Here is a 13,738-nt window from a genome sequence, read left to right as displayed (position 1 = left end):
GTTAAGGAAAATCACACAGCTGCGTAGGCTCCGTCAGTGTGGAAATCTCCTCAGCGCTGTGGCGCGAACGTGTGTGCAACATCAAATGACGTGGTTGACGCCATCTTGGGAGTGAATCATAAGGGAAAAGTATATGCGCACAAGTCATTCGCGCACGAGTAGAAACAAAGGAATTAAACAGGAAGCAATCTCTGTAACTGCGATCTTGCATGATAATAAAGGATTATAAAGGGAAGGAATTCTCTCTAGTGGAAGTTGACACACAAATAAAATATTAACTGCAGAGTGGAATAAATAAGAGTATAAGCAAGAATTAATGGGATAACCCTGGTACCAGGAAAATAAATAAAAACAACAATGGCAAACAGCAACAATTACAATTTACAACCACCAGAACCTTTTTTAAAAGGAACAGGTACACCTCCAGTGAAATGGGAAACATGGAAAGAGCACTTTTGCAATTATATATCCACATTTGAAAAAGAAGATGAGCCTATGGAACCTGAAGAAAAGAAGAAAATACTGTTACATTGTTTAGGTGCTGGGGGTTTGGATGTGTACAAAAATATAAATAAGAAAGTACGTGGAGGTGGTGACAGAAATGTGTATGAGGAAGCTCTTGAAGATTTAGATGGTTACTACAAACCCATGGTATGCGTGGCAGTTCACAGATATAAGTTCGACAGGAGAAAACAGGGGAAAGAAGAAAGTGTTGACGACTACGTTGCTGCACTAAAAAACTTAGCGTTAAGTTGCAAATTTGAGAACATGCATGATGTTTAATTAGGGATCAAATAGTTATGTGTGCAGCGAATCCTAACATACAGGATGCGCTATGGGCTAAAGGAGAGAAACCACTACAACAAGTCATTGAGATTGTAAAAAAAGCAGAATTGACAGGAAGATGTGCTAAGGAAGTAATAAACGAAAACAAATGCAAAGAAGATATCTCTACTGTTGTAGCGAAAGTAATTGGTATGAGGAAAAAGAAATTAGATTACAGAAGCCGAAGCAAAGAGAAACCCACACCAAGCAGCTACGGGAAAAAATATGAGGAGTTAAGATGCTATCGCTGCGGTAGCAGCAAACACCTAGCGAACGATTGGAATTGTCCAGCAAAAAACAACAGATGTTGAAAGTGTGGTATCATTGGACACTTTCAAAAAGCATGCACAAGAAGAGAGAGAAGAAAAGTGAAGCTTGTTCAAGAGGAAGAAGGTGAAGATGGAAGCGAGTCATCAGAGGACTTGGAATACAATCTGTGTGTACTTAATGTGACAGATGTAACTGATGATAACGAGGACGAAGATAACAAAATCAAGAAAAAAACGAAATGCAAAATGACAATTGGTGGTGTGGAGATGGAGATAATAGCTGATTCTGGTTCTCCGTGTACAATTGTAAACCAAGAGGTGTGGAAAAACAAATTTCAAGGAGTTCTGTGGAACAAAATGGAAAAACCTGATATAACATTGAAAACCTTCACAAACCAACCAATAGAACTTGTGGGTTATAGGAAATAAAATTTCGTATTTAAAGAAAGAGCAATGGACAGCAAACTGTATGTAGCAGTGACTGGCCGCTCCGTATTAGGGTGGAGGGATCAGGGAAAACTTGGCATTACTCTCAACCCTAACGGTTCAGAACCCGTGTTGGTCATGCAACAGGACACTGCAATGAGCGAGGATCTTGTAGAAAGGTTTCCTAATGTATTCAACGGAAAAATAGGGAAATTAAAAGAGTTCCAGCACAAAATCAAGTTAAAGGATAATGCAAACCCATGTGTACGTAAAGTCAGGCATGTACTATTGACGCTGAGGGAAGAAGTCAGAAAAGAAATCGATAAACTACTGGAGGCAGACATAATAGAGCCTACTGAGTCGGCAGAGTGGGTCGCACCCTTGGTGGTCGCGAGAAGATCGAACGGTAAATTGAGACTATGTATGGACCTGAGGGACCTCAATAAGAACATTCTCATCGACCAGTACCTTCTGCCAAGAATCGGTGAAATGCTATCCCTCACCAAAGGCATGAAAGTGTTTTCTACTATCGACCTGGCGGCTGCATACCATCAGGTACCTCTACACCCTGATAGCAAACACCTCACCACTTTCATCTCACCTCTCAGGTGTTTCAGGTTCAAGAGAGTACCATTCGGCATAGCATCTGCTGCAGCGTTATTCCAAAGACTTACGCAAGAAATCTTTAAGGGGGTGAAAAACATACTCATCTTTCAGGATGACATCCTGGTCATGGGTAAATATCAAAGTGAACACGACAGCAGACTAATACAAGTATTGAAGAAATTGGATAAATGAGGATTGACAGCTGAATTCAAGAAATGCAAATTCAGTAAAGATCGTGTAAACTACCTCGGACACGAAATCTCAAGTGATGGAATAAGACCAAAAAAAGAACTAATCAGGGCAATTAAAGAAGCACCAGTACCCACCAACAAGGACGAACTAAGAGCATTTTTAGGATTAGTGGAGTACTACTCAAAATTTGTAAAAGACTTCTCAACCAAAACGTACGACATCAGGACACTACTCAAAAACAAGAGTAAATATGAGTGGACCAGTGCATGTGAAGAGAGCTTCAAACAACTGAAGAAGGAAATTTGTGAAGCACCGGCACTGCAAGGATTTGACGGAAACCTAGGGTGTGTGATAACTACAGACGCAAGCGGAAAAGGGCTTGGTGCTGTACTCACGCAAATAGAGAGCAATGGAAGTGAAGTCACAATCACATTTGCCTCGCGCTCACTAACAGTAACAGAGGAAAGGTACTCCGTAATCGAAAGAGAGGCGTTGGCATGCGTATGGGGAATGGAGCACTTCCGTCAATATATCTGGGGAAAGAAGATAATTTTGAGGTGTGATCATAAGCCTTTAACTAAGGTGTTAACCGTGAAAGGGTTGTACAATGCTTCACCATGCCTGGCACGCCTGTCCATTAGACTGTTGAATTACAATTACGATGTACAGTACCTACCTGGAGTGAAGAATGTAGTGGCAGTTTTTTGGAGTAGGCTTCCTTTGGAAAACACGGGTACAATAGCACAAGAAGAAGACCTATGTGTTGCAAGCATCAATGAAGAATTCCCAACCATAAAAAGGAGTGAATGGATAAAGGAAGGTTCTAATGATAAGCAATTTCAAGTAATCAAGGAACACATTGTAAAAGGATGGCCAAGGAAAAATTGTTTGGAGAGTGAATTGCGGACATATTGGGAACTGAGAAATGAACTATCGGTGGAAGACAATCTCATCCTAAGACAAGGTAAAGTGGTACCACCTAGAGGCCTTAGGGAAAGGATAATTAACATATGCCACGAAGGACATTTGGGTATGAACAAAACCAAACAAAGAATAAAATGTTGGTATTGGCGGCCAGGTTGTGACATGCAAGTGGAGAGAGCCTTAAGAAACTGCATAGAATGCGAGAATTCAGACAAGACACAAACGACCCTACGACCAAAGCTACAGCCATTGCAATGCCCGGACGTACCATGGGAAAGAGTTGGTATAGATGTAATCGGACCCGTGAAATGGCAGGATGAAGGGGTGTATGTTCTGGTGTTAGTGGACCACCTTTCAAAGTGGCCAGAGGTGAAGGTTTGTGAAAAAGTTGACACAAGTGACGTGCTTAAGTTCATGGAGGAAGTATTCATCAGAGAATGAATCCCTAAGACTATTGTGAGCGAGAATGGAAGCCAATTCACATCTGATGTGTTCAAGAGATTTGTGGATAGGAATAGCATCAGCCATAAAACCACATCAGTATACCACCCTGCGGGAAATGGAGCGGTGGAAAGATTCAATAGAGTGATAAAAGGTACCATCCAACTTGCAAACAACAACGGTAAATGTTGGAGGAAAGAAGTAAACAAGATGATTTGGGGATACAGAATCACCCCTGGTGAGAAAACGTTGGTCAGTCCTTTTGAGGTTATGAGAGGTAGAACCCCCATCTCCAAAGACAATATTGGATGGATTAAACCTGCGGTGAGAAAGGAATGGTCTGTAGATGCCATCAGGGAAAGGATCATGAAAGCACAAAATTCTTACAAAGAAAAATACGACAAGAGCAGGAACTGCAGAGAGTTCAACATTAATGTGGTAGACAGTGTCAGAGTGAAGAAAAGCGGTCACATTGCCAAAGGTGAAAACAAGTTTACTGCGCCATTGGAAGTCGGGAAGGTCTTCTATAATTCCGCCTTGCTCAGTGATGGGAGAGTATGGCTCGCCTCTGCTATGTCCATCTGTCATAGAGGGGAAATTGACCAACGGAAAGGCAGAGAACAATGCCCTGTGCAAGAAGAAAACTACTGCAGAGGGTCACAATTTGAGGAAGAAGAGTCCGAACAAGAGGAGGATTATAATGGTGAATCGTCTGTAACTTGGTATAACCAGGTTAGACAAGACTTTGGGAACATCGAATCTATTGGTGAACGCGAGGACTTCAGCACGGAGGCCTCGGTGGTATCCCAGGACACATGTGAGATCTATGCTTCTAGAAATGGACAAAAGGAAAATGAGTCTGAGAACGCAGAGAGTAATTGTATGTACAAAGAGACTGGAGAATCCTTACTAAACAAGGATGGAACTTCTATAGCACCGGCCGGTGCATCTATGAGCGATGCCGACAGTGCTAAAATCAGAACAAGCAGCTTTGGCAGGGTTTTGAGTAAACCCAGCAGATTCGATGACTTTGTTTGCGAATAGCACCGCGTTGTGAATTACTGTAACTTTGCAGCATGCTTCTAAATGCCTTCTCTTTAGGGAAGGAGATATGTTGTGTCTTTATCTTTTTTCTCTTTCCCCTACCCTGAACTGCACGAGCTGTTCCCAGCGCGTAATTGGTTAAGCCAGCTGGAATGTTGACAGCTGAGTGTTCTCTGACAGTTGACAGGTTCAGTGCCTGGCTGCGATTTACACGCATGCTGCGGCGTGTTGTCTTATTAAATAATATGTCTTCAACTTCCACTGGTTCCAGTGTTTATCTTAACATCCTCACACTCACTGTGTGAAAAGTTCAACTCAGAACTTAAACATTCACAGAAACAATAGCTTGAACTGATTTGACTAGACCACCCTGAGCCGTTCAAAAGGGCACATCTGTTCCGTTGCTTTAATACAGCTTTGTTAGTTATTAAGAGCAGGGTCGTAAGGAGGTGGTGGTAGTGATGGTGGTGGAAGGGACATCATTTTCCGTAACGCCGAACTGATCGAAACCGTCTTATCCCTGCACCACGCTTATATACTATCGGGCTCTATTGTGGTGACGGTCTAGTGTTACACAGCCGGAACCGGAAGGGGTGGACCGGAAGCGGAAGGCGGCCATCTTGTAGAGGCGCCAGCCGCGGCTTAGAGACGTTGTCCCGGCACTCCGGGAAATTAAAGTTAATTAACTAACTACCTGCCTCCTGTCTTCAATTTAAGTGCAACCTAACAATGGCGACGAGGCACGGGATCTAACACAGACATCCTCACAAGAAAAGAAGAAAACGAACGAAAAAAAAACGGAGACAGGGGAAAGGCTAAAGAAGCCCCGGAGCGTGGCAGAGGACGAAGGGCAGGCCCCAGGAAGAGACCAAGAGCATTCTCGCCGCTAGGGCGTGGGGACTCAGCCCAGAGGCAAGCGGACCCGCCACCTAGCCTCACGGCGTCACGGTGAGAAAAAAATATATATATAATCGGCGGCACCGTGCTACACATGGGAAGCACATGAGGGGAGAAGCGACTCACCCAGACAGGCACAAGAGGCCCCCATCTTACGATTAGGTGGACCCGGCGCAGCACACTGGCGGCACTGCAAGGAAGGGGGGAAGGATCAAACACTGTCGGCGCGGCTGTCCAGGACAGCCCACGAGCGCTCCAGCCCACTGACGGCGCTGTAGGAGGTGGCGCAGCCAGTGGCGAGCACAGCGAATAAGACGCGGACGAGAGACAGGCGCCAGGAAGCCCACCAGGCCGGGCCGCCGCAACACAAGCGGGCCCCGGAGGAAACTGCAAGATGGCGTCACAGTCCACCTCCCTCACCCAATTAGTGCCTTTTCTTCCGAAAAGGGGGGAACCCACAATGCCGTGGGAAGACTGGAAGCCGTATTTTCTAAATTATTTAGAGGCATTAGAAGAGGAGAATGGCGCGGCGTACTCGAGCCAGAGAAGGAGGAGGATCTTGCTACAAAATCTAGGCCCGGACGGGCTCAGAGTGTTTGACACCATGGTCAAGGGCGATAGAGGTGCGACCGACACGGATGTGTTCAGTCATGCCATTGAGGACATTGATGCGCACTATAGACCTGTGGTATGCGTAGCCATCGACAGGCATACCTTCTTCAAGAGAAAACAGGAGGGCGGAGAGACTATCGACGAGTACGTCGCGGCACTGCAGAAATTGGCCCTAACATGCAGGTTCAGCACGCTCCATGATGAGCTGATAAGGGACCAGATCATAATGCACACGTCCAGCACGTATGTACAAGAAAAACTGTGGGTGAATGGAGAGGCTCCCCTGAAGGAGGTTTGGGCCTTGGTGAAAAAGGCGGAAATGTCCAAACGGTGCGCCCAGACGGCTCGGAAGGATACCGGAGGGACACAGACGGTCTGCAGGGTGATGACGCACGCCAAGAGTGAGAGAGCCAAGCAGAGAGAACCACCTAAAAGCCAGGACAATAGACAGAACACGCAATCAGGCAGCGCAGCCCATAAGACGGGAAGAGGTGGACGTCGGCGACCTAGCTGTTACAGGTGTGGAAGCACATCCCACATGGGAAACGACAAAGTGTGCCCGGCGTTCAGGGCGAAATGTGCATACTGCCACGTCTTTGGTCATTATGAAAAGGTATGCCGCCGGAAATCGAAAGGAACCATGATCAGATACGTGGACCAAGAAAACCGAGAAGAAGAAGAAACCCAGACAGAGGACGAGGAGCTGGAGGAAGTCCTCTACATTGATGCCCAGGTTTTGGACGTGGGGTGCGCAGAATCGGACAAACCTAGGTTGAATATGCAAATAGGTGGAGTACCAATTGAGATAATCGCAGACTCCGGAGCCCCCATTACCATCATACAACGGCAGGTGTGGGAAGAGAAGTTTGCGACAAAAGTAAAAGAGGAGCTGCGCCCCATGGATCTAAGACCCGTCACGCACACGGGGCAGAGAATACCCATGTTAGGATACTGCCCGTTGCTCTTCGAGTTCAGAGGACGCAAAGCAAATTGTAAGTTGTACATTGTGAAGAAGGGACCATCGGTGCTCAGTTGGAAGGACCAAGGGGCGTTAGGAATACAGCTGAACCCAGGCGGCATTGAAAAGGTGATACTTATGAACATGGAAAATGGAGATGACGAAGAGGCATGGCACAGAGTATACCCCAAGGTGTTCAATGGACGGATAGGCGAATTGGTCAAGTACAAACACCTTATCAAGTTGAAGGAGGGAGCCAAACCAGTCATCCACAAAGTAAGGAACATTCCTTTCCGATGTAGAGAGGCCGTGCAGGCAGAACTCGACAGACTGGAAAAGAGTGGGGTGATACAGGCCATTGAGAGTGCAGAGTGGCTCTCGCCTTTGGTAGTAGCTCAAAAGCCAAACGGAAAGGTGAGGCTGTGTGTCGACCTCAGGGAACTAAACAAAAACATCCTGATTGACAAGTTTCCCCTTCCTCACATCAATGAGATGTTGGCCAAGACAAAGGGCTTACAATGGTTCTCGACAGTGGACCTGTCATCTGCCTACCACCAGATAAAACTTCATCCATCATGTGATCACCTCACGTCGTTTATCACACCCTTCGGATGCTACAAATGTGTCAGGATGCCATTTGGGCTGGAATCAGCGGCCACCGTTTTCCAGAAACTGATGCATAGACTCTTTCGGAAGGTGGAAGGTTTTCAATTCTTCCAAGATGACATCCTGGTCATGGGAGCGTCTAAGCAAGAACACAATGAGAAGCTACACACGGTGTTACGCATGTTGCAGGAAAATGGTCTGACAGCGGAGTGGTCCAAGTGCAAATTCGGGGTACCGTCTGTAACCTACCTCGGCCATGAAGTAAGCGGAAGGGGCATTGAACCAAAAAGAGCCAACATGCAAGCAATATTGGATGCACCAGCTCCAGGGAAGAAGGAAGACGTTAGGTCATTCCTGGGAATGGCCGAGTATTATAGCAAATTCATTCCCCATTTTGCCACCAAGACACACTGTCTGCGACAGCTACTGAAGGAAAGAAATGGTTTCAAATGGAACAAGGAGGAGCAGGAGGAATTTGACACATTGAAACAAGAGATGAGCGAAACAATACCCCTTAAGGGGTTTGACCCAGACGCCGAATCCATCCTTACCACCGATGCGAGTGACCGGGGCCTGGGAGCGGTGTTGATGCAGAAGTCACAGAATGGAGAGATATCGACAGTTAGCTTCGCCTCAAGGTCCCTGGCACCCAATGAGAAAAGGAGATGCTAGCGGTGGTATGGGCGATGGAACTGTTTAGACAGTACCTGTGGGGCGCCAAGGTTCTAGTCAAAACCGATCACAAACCCCTGGTAAAGGTTTTAACATCAAATGGTCATGCCCATGCGACACCCAGGATTGCAAAGATGACACTTCGATTACTTGATTTCGTGTATGAAGTGGAGCATATACCGGGGCCACAGAACAAGGTGGCGGACTTCCTAAGCCGAGCAGCGGCTAAGGAGGAAGAGGACAGACAAGAGGACTCGAAGTGGGATAGTTACGTGGTGGCCACCATACAGGATATGGAGAAAGTGATCGGTGCACAGGAATGGGAAGAGGCCTACAAAGCGGACGAGGACCTGGAGGCAATAAGAGGGTACGTTGTCCATGGATGGCCCGAGAAGAGGCACCTTAAAGAAACACTAAGGAGGTACTGGGAAGTTAGAGATGAATTGTCACTGGGAGAAAATCCTCTGTTTCTTCTGAGAGGCGACAAAGTAATTCCTCCCCAAGGCGTCGTCAATCATTTGATGGCCCTGTTACACGAAGGACACCAGGGAATCACAAAAACCAAGGCCTTGGCTCGACAAGCCTATTGGTGACCAGCTATCGACTCACAAGTAGAACGATATGTCAGACAATGTGAGTCGTGTTCCAAAGCGGACAAATCCCAGTCCATACTGAGACCACCATTAGGAAAGTTCCCGGTGCCGGAAGGGCCATGGGAGATGGTGTCTGTTGACATCATGGGACCCGTTCTGAACATGGAAGGTATACAAAAATATGCCATAGTTTTGATCGACAAGTACTCCAAGTGGCCCGAGGTGGAAGTAAGAGAAGCAGTAGACACTGAGGCAGTGATAGCCTTTCTGAGAGACATATTCATCAAGGAAGGCATTCCTAAAACCATCATATGTGACAATGGACCGCAGTTCACGTCATTGAAATGGGAAGCGTTTGTAGCAAGGAATGGAATAGAGGTCAAGCATACACCCATATATCACCCTGCAGGCAATGGACAAGTGGAACGTTTTAACAGGGTGATAATGGGTACCATGCAAGCAGCCATAAATGACAGACTGGACTGGGAAAGGGAGTTGCCAAGATGTTGTGGGCATACCGAATCACACCAGGCAGTACGGGATACAGCCCTTTCAAGGTACTCAGAGGGAGAGAACCATTTACAAAGGACAATGTGGCATGGAGGAAGATGGTGGTGCAAAGTAAGTGGTCGCCAGCAGTAGTCAGGAGAAATCTGGAGAAGGCACAGGAGGTGTACACTGAACAATTCAATAAGGGACGAAACGTACAAGGAGTGTCGCTAGAGAAGGGTGATTGGGTTAGAGTGAAAGTGGCGACCCTGAAGAGAAAAGGAGAAAGTAAGTTCACACCGCTCCTACGAGTTCTGGAACCATATGCCAGGTCGGCGCTCCTCAGCGATGGCAAGGTGTGGTCGCAGGACAGAATGGCAAAATGCAGCAAAATCTTGGAATGGGGAGCGGAGACAGAAGAAGTGGAAGAGAATGTGGAGAGAGGCATAGAAGAAGGTTGTTGAAGGAACACGGAGCAAGTAGAAGAAGGCAAGCAGCAAGTAGAAGAGAGAGACATCGGAGTGGACAGGGAAGTCAGAGAAACAGGTGAAGAGAAAGGCAGGAGCAAGAATAGATCAGGAAGGGAAAGGACGGGAAGTACCCTTGAAGGAACAGAGACACGGGGCCAGTTGACAGAGGAACAGAGAAGTGAAGGAGGAGAAGGAGTGGTGAAAACGAGAGCGGGAAGAGCAGTAAGGATTCCGGAGAGATTTAAAGACTTTGAAATGGACAACAAGTAAGACTGTTTAATCAAATTGGTGTTGAGAATAAAGGGGGGAGATATGTGGTGACGGTCTAGTGTTACACGTCCGGAACCGGAAGGGGTGGACCGGAAGCGGAAATAGGCCATCTTGTAGAGGCGCCAGCCGCGGCTGAGAGACGTTGTCCCGGCGATCCGGGAAATTAAAGTTAATTAACTAACTACCTGCCTCCTGTCTTCAATTTAAGTGCAACCTGACATCTATGTCAACAGGGAAGCGAATCTGGTGCAGCACCACACAGAGCAGCGAAGAGGAAGAATCGGTTTACATATTGTTTACACTTAAAGTTTTAAATCATATCACGTTTTTAGGTCGAGCCTCAGGCATTGCTTCAGCAAGACTTGTTACATGTTCTTTCATGTATTCGTATGACAAAATGCATACGCTACTGTTGGGACCGAGGCTTTCGTTGTACGGGATCGTTGATCAGTTTACAGGTGATGTTGCAGTTTTGGGTAGAATAATTTGTTATTGTATTTCCACTTTGTCATTTTATACAGAATCATAAATAATAATAAATTTTGTACACAAATTCTAGAAATGCACAGACAAAACGACGCGATGCAGCAACAAGAGTCAGTCCCTGTTCTGCACTTTTGTTTATGTCGTTGAAAGGTATCCTAATACACTTCCGGGCGAGTCGTAAAAGCGTTCCGGTTGGTGGATTTTTTGGGGGCGTTGACTTCCGGTGAACGCAGCTTTCTTCCGCGTTCTGTTATCACCATGGCACACTTTCGGTTTCAGCATTCACACTTCCGGGGACTCGTGGGAGCGGATAGTTTCTAATTTCTGGGAAATGGAAGAACTGCAGCGGAGCCTCCTGCAGCGGAACAGGCTGCCTCTGGTCACTCAGCTGCAAGTGACCGATCTTTGGGACCTGCTGTTGCAGAAAGGGCTGTTCACTCAGGACATGATCGAAGACATTCGGGTACGGGTGGGCATTGCTGCTACTTCTTTTTGCTTTGCTTGTTTGTGACATTTCCATATTCTCAGTGTGTTTAGTATGTGTGAAGTTTCAGTAACTTACGTGTAACCCCTCGAGTGACACATTAGCACGAATAGCGCTATTATCTGATTCTACTGATGGCCATTTTACTACACACAACTAACCAGACAATACAAAAATCACAACACTCTTCAAACTGCACATTATACGACTAATAGGCGGCAAAAAAGAAGTGTAACAACATATTTGCCCCACAACCAGGCTCCAAATATAACTCTGCCCCTAACACGTAGGATATATTGCACAATATTCCAGAAGAGCATATTTCAGCCCCCGTTCTGCCACTAACCGACATGGCACCCTGTCAGGACCAATACATTGCACCTCACCCCAGACAAATCTCTTGCACACTGGTAACAGCCCCGGTATCATGGCTATCATTTTCCAGGTCGGTTCACAGCAGTCAGCACATTCCAGAAACAAGCGAAAAGACATACGTCAAAAGGTAATGGGATATCGTGCTATGCGGAGTTAACTGCTACGGAGGGTGGCACCCTGCCTACGGCAGGAATACCAGCTGCTGCATACAGATCATTATGAACATCCTAAACATGCAAGTCTTAGAGAAATTACAAGTGACACAGTTTACGAATAAAGCAAGCATATAAGAAGTGCGACTATCATAGTATTTGCATTACTACTGATATGGTTCACAAAGGTAAGGGCCAAACTGTGTCTCTATATATTAATAAACAAGAAAAATACATAAAGTACTAGGACCATTACGCCCAGGAGCAGCTGACTGTCCTTTCACGACTCTTCTATATGAAACAACCTCAGTACACTGTTTCTCGCCATTAACCCCAAAAAATACAATTCTCAGTTGCAGTTCTGACTGAATGGGGGAAGGTTACCCTGTGACTGGTGGGTAGAGGTGGACATGTCAGCAGATTAACAGGGAGAACTGAGCCATGAAAATGTTTGTCATTCAAGAAACATCTTATAAACATTGGATAAATCTTCTCCGAGCAGTACATTTTAGGACATGACATTATATCTCTGCTTTTACTAGAAGTGGTAGTTTTTTAAAAACAAGCATTTTCAATGCAATCGGTCTCGCATTGGGGACCTTAGATGTATTTACCTATGCAGCACATTAGCCTGGGTGTTGAAACATCTACTGTTCTTTACCATGGAGGGAACGTAAGCACCAAACTGCGTGACACACCAGGAATGGGAACACATGGAGAGAAATATTGCCTTTCAGCGGGAAATGGTATTGTCCAAAGCTGTTTTTTATATAAAATCAGGGCGCTGGTCATGTCACAGAAAATACAAGATTAAAAAAAATATTATTGTCTTCGGGTGCTCGTGGAAGACCATTTCTATGGACTGGTATCTAGAGAATGGTAAAGTGATTCTGGTATTTTACTGACCTCTGCTAGTTTTTTTCTATCAAGACAGGTAAATAGAGGCAGTTGAAAAGAAAAAAAGTCCCTAAGCGGAAGCAGACAAGTCCTAGGGCTGATCTCCGGAGCCCACAAAGTACATACATATATACATATAAGTATATACTAAAGTATATACAAGGGGTCTTGAATGCTCGACCTACTGAACCTGGAAACAAATACCTTCTACTTTGACATCAGTGTCCTTAACAAACTGTGAGAGGCAAGGCAGGTGCTGTGTGCCCCCGTATTTGGCTTAGGGTGTTATTACAGGAGGAGCAGCATTTTGGTCTGTACAACCGCATAAAGAGAATATTTTTAAATGGTACAGACCCTGAACCGATGTATTACAAGTAAATAATTTGATCAAACAGAAAAGCTAGGATTGATTACAGTTTTCCCAGATCGAATTGTCAATTCAACTACTAGATAGGATGCCACTTCCCACTTTTACTTGGAAGGGTAATACTTTCTTTTTCATTCTTTGAGGAGCTAAATCAATACAATTTTAAATATATGTATGGTATTGCATGTCGATGGGTAAAACCTTTCTGGATAATACTACTTTTGCAAGGGAAGGCTGATTTCTCCTAACAATGTCAGCAGCTTCTCCTGACAAAGGAGACACACTTTAGTTGTGGGCCAACACTCCAGCAAAGGCAATTACTCATTTAGAAAAAATTTAAAGATGAGGCATATCCAACACTGTTACACCTCTTCACATCAATAAAATTGAAGCGTGGTGGCATAACTCCCACTTCCTAAGTTTTTTGTGTTTTATTTGCCACCCTGAGGGTGGGGGCTGTGTGCAGGTGAGCTATACTGCTCTTAATTTCCTCCATGTTTCGGTATTGGCTGCCATGGGCAGCACCTCTGCTGTTAGGGGTCTCAGGATAGAAGAGCAATGGATTGCACAATGAGATAAGTGCAGGGGCAGCAGGCAGAATCACATCAAGGCTCACCTCGTTTTGGACTCAAGAGTCCAGTAGGACCTCAATTTGAGCCAGAGGTAGGTATGTGGTATGTGCC

General features: G+C 45.6%; 1 protein-coding gene across 2 annotated transcripts in view; it reads left to right on the top strand.

Moving 5' to 3' along the window:
* The first annotated feature begins 11,037 nt into the window (after positions 1-11,037).
* The window catches only part of CASP9 (caspase 9), a 148,296-nt gene continuing 145,595 nt past the window's right edge, over positions 11,038-13,738 (top strand). Inside the window, exon 1 of one of the 2 annotated variants that reach the window (XM_078642996.1) lies at positions 11,038-11,249. In XM_078642996.1, coding sequence (XP_078499122.1) covers positions 11,112-11,249 — 138 coding nt within the window. In that variant the 5' untranslated portion in view covers positions 11,038-11,111. The remainder of the gene's footprint in view (positions 11,250-13,738) is intronic. The other variant, XM_078642997.1, reaches the window with a different exon arrangement.

The sequence above is a fragment of the Lissotriton helveticus genome, chromosome 5_1, assembly GCF_964261635.1.
Source record: "Lissotriton helveticus chromosome 5_1, aLisHel1.1, whole genome shotgun sequence".
Lineage (NCBI taxonomy): Eukaryota > Metazoa > Chordata > Amphibia > Caudata > Salamandridae > Lissotriton > Lissotriton helveticus.
This window is presented reverse-complemented; position numbering and strand designations above follow the sequence as displayed.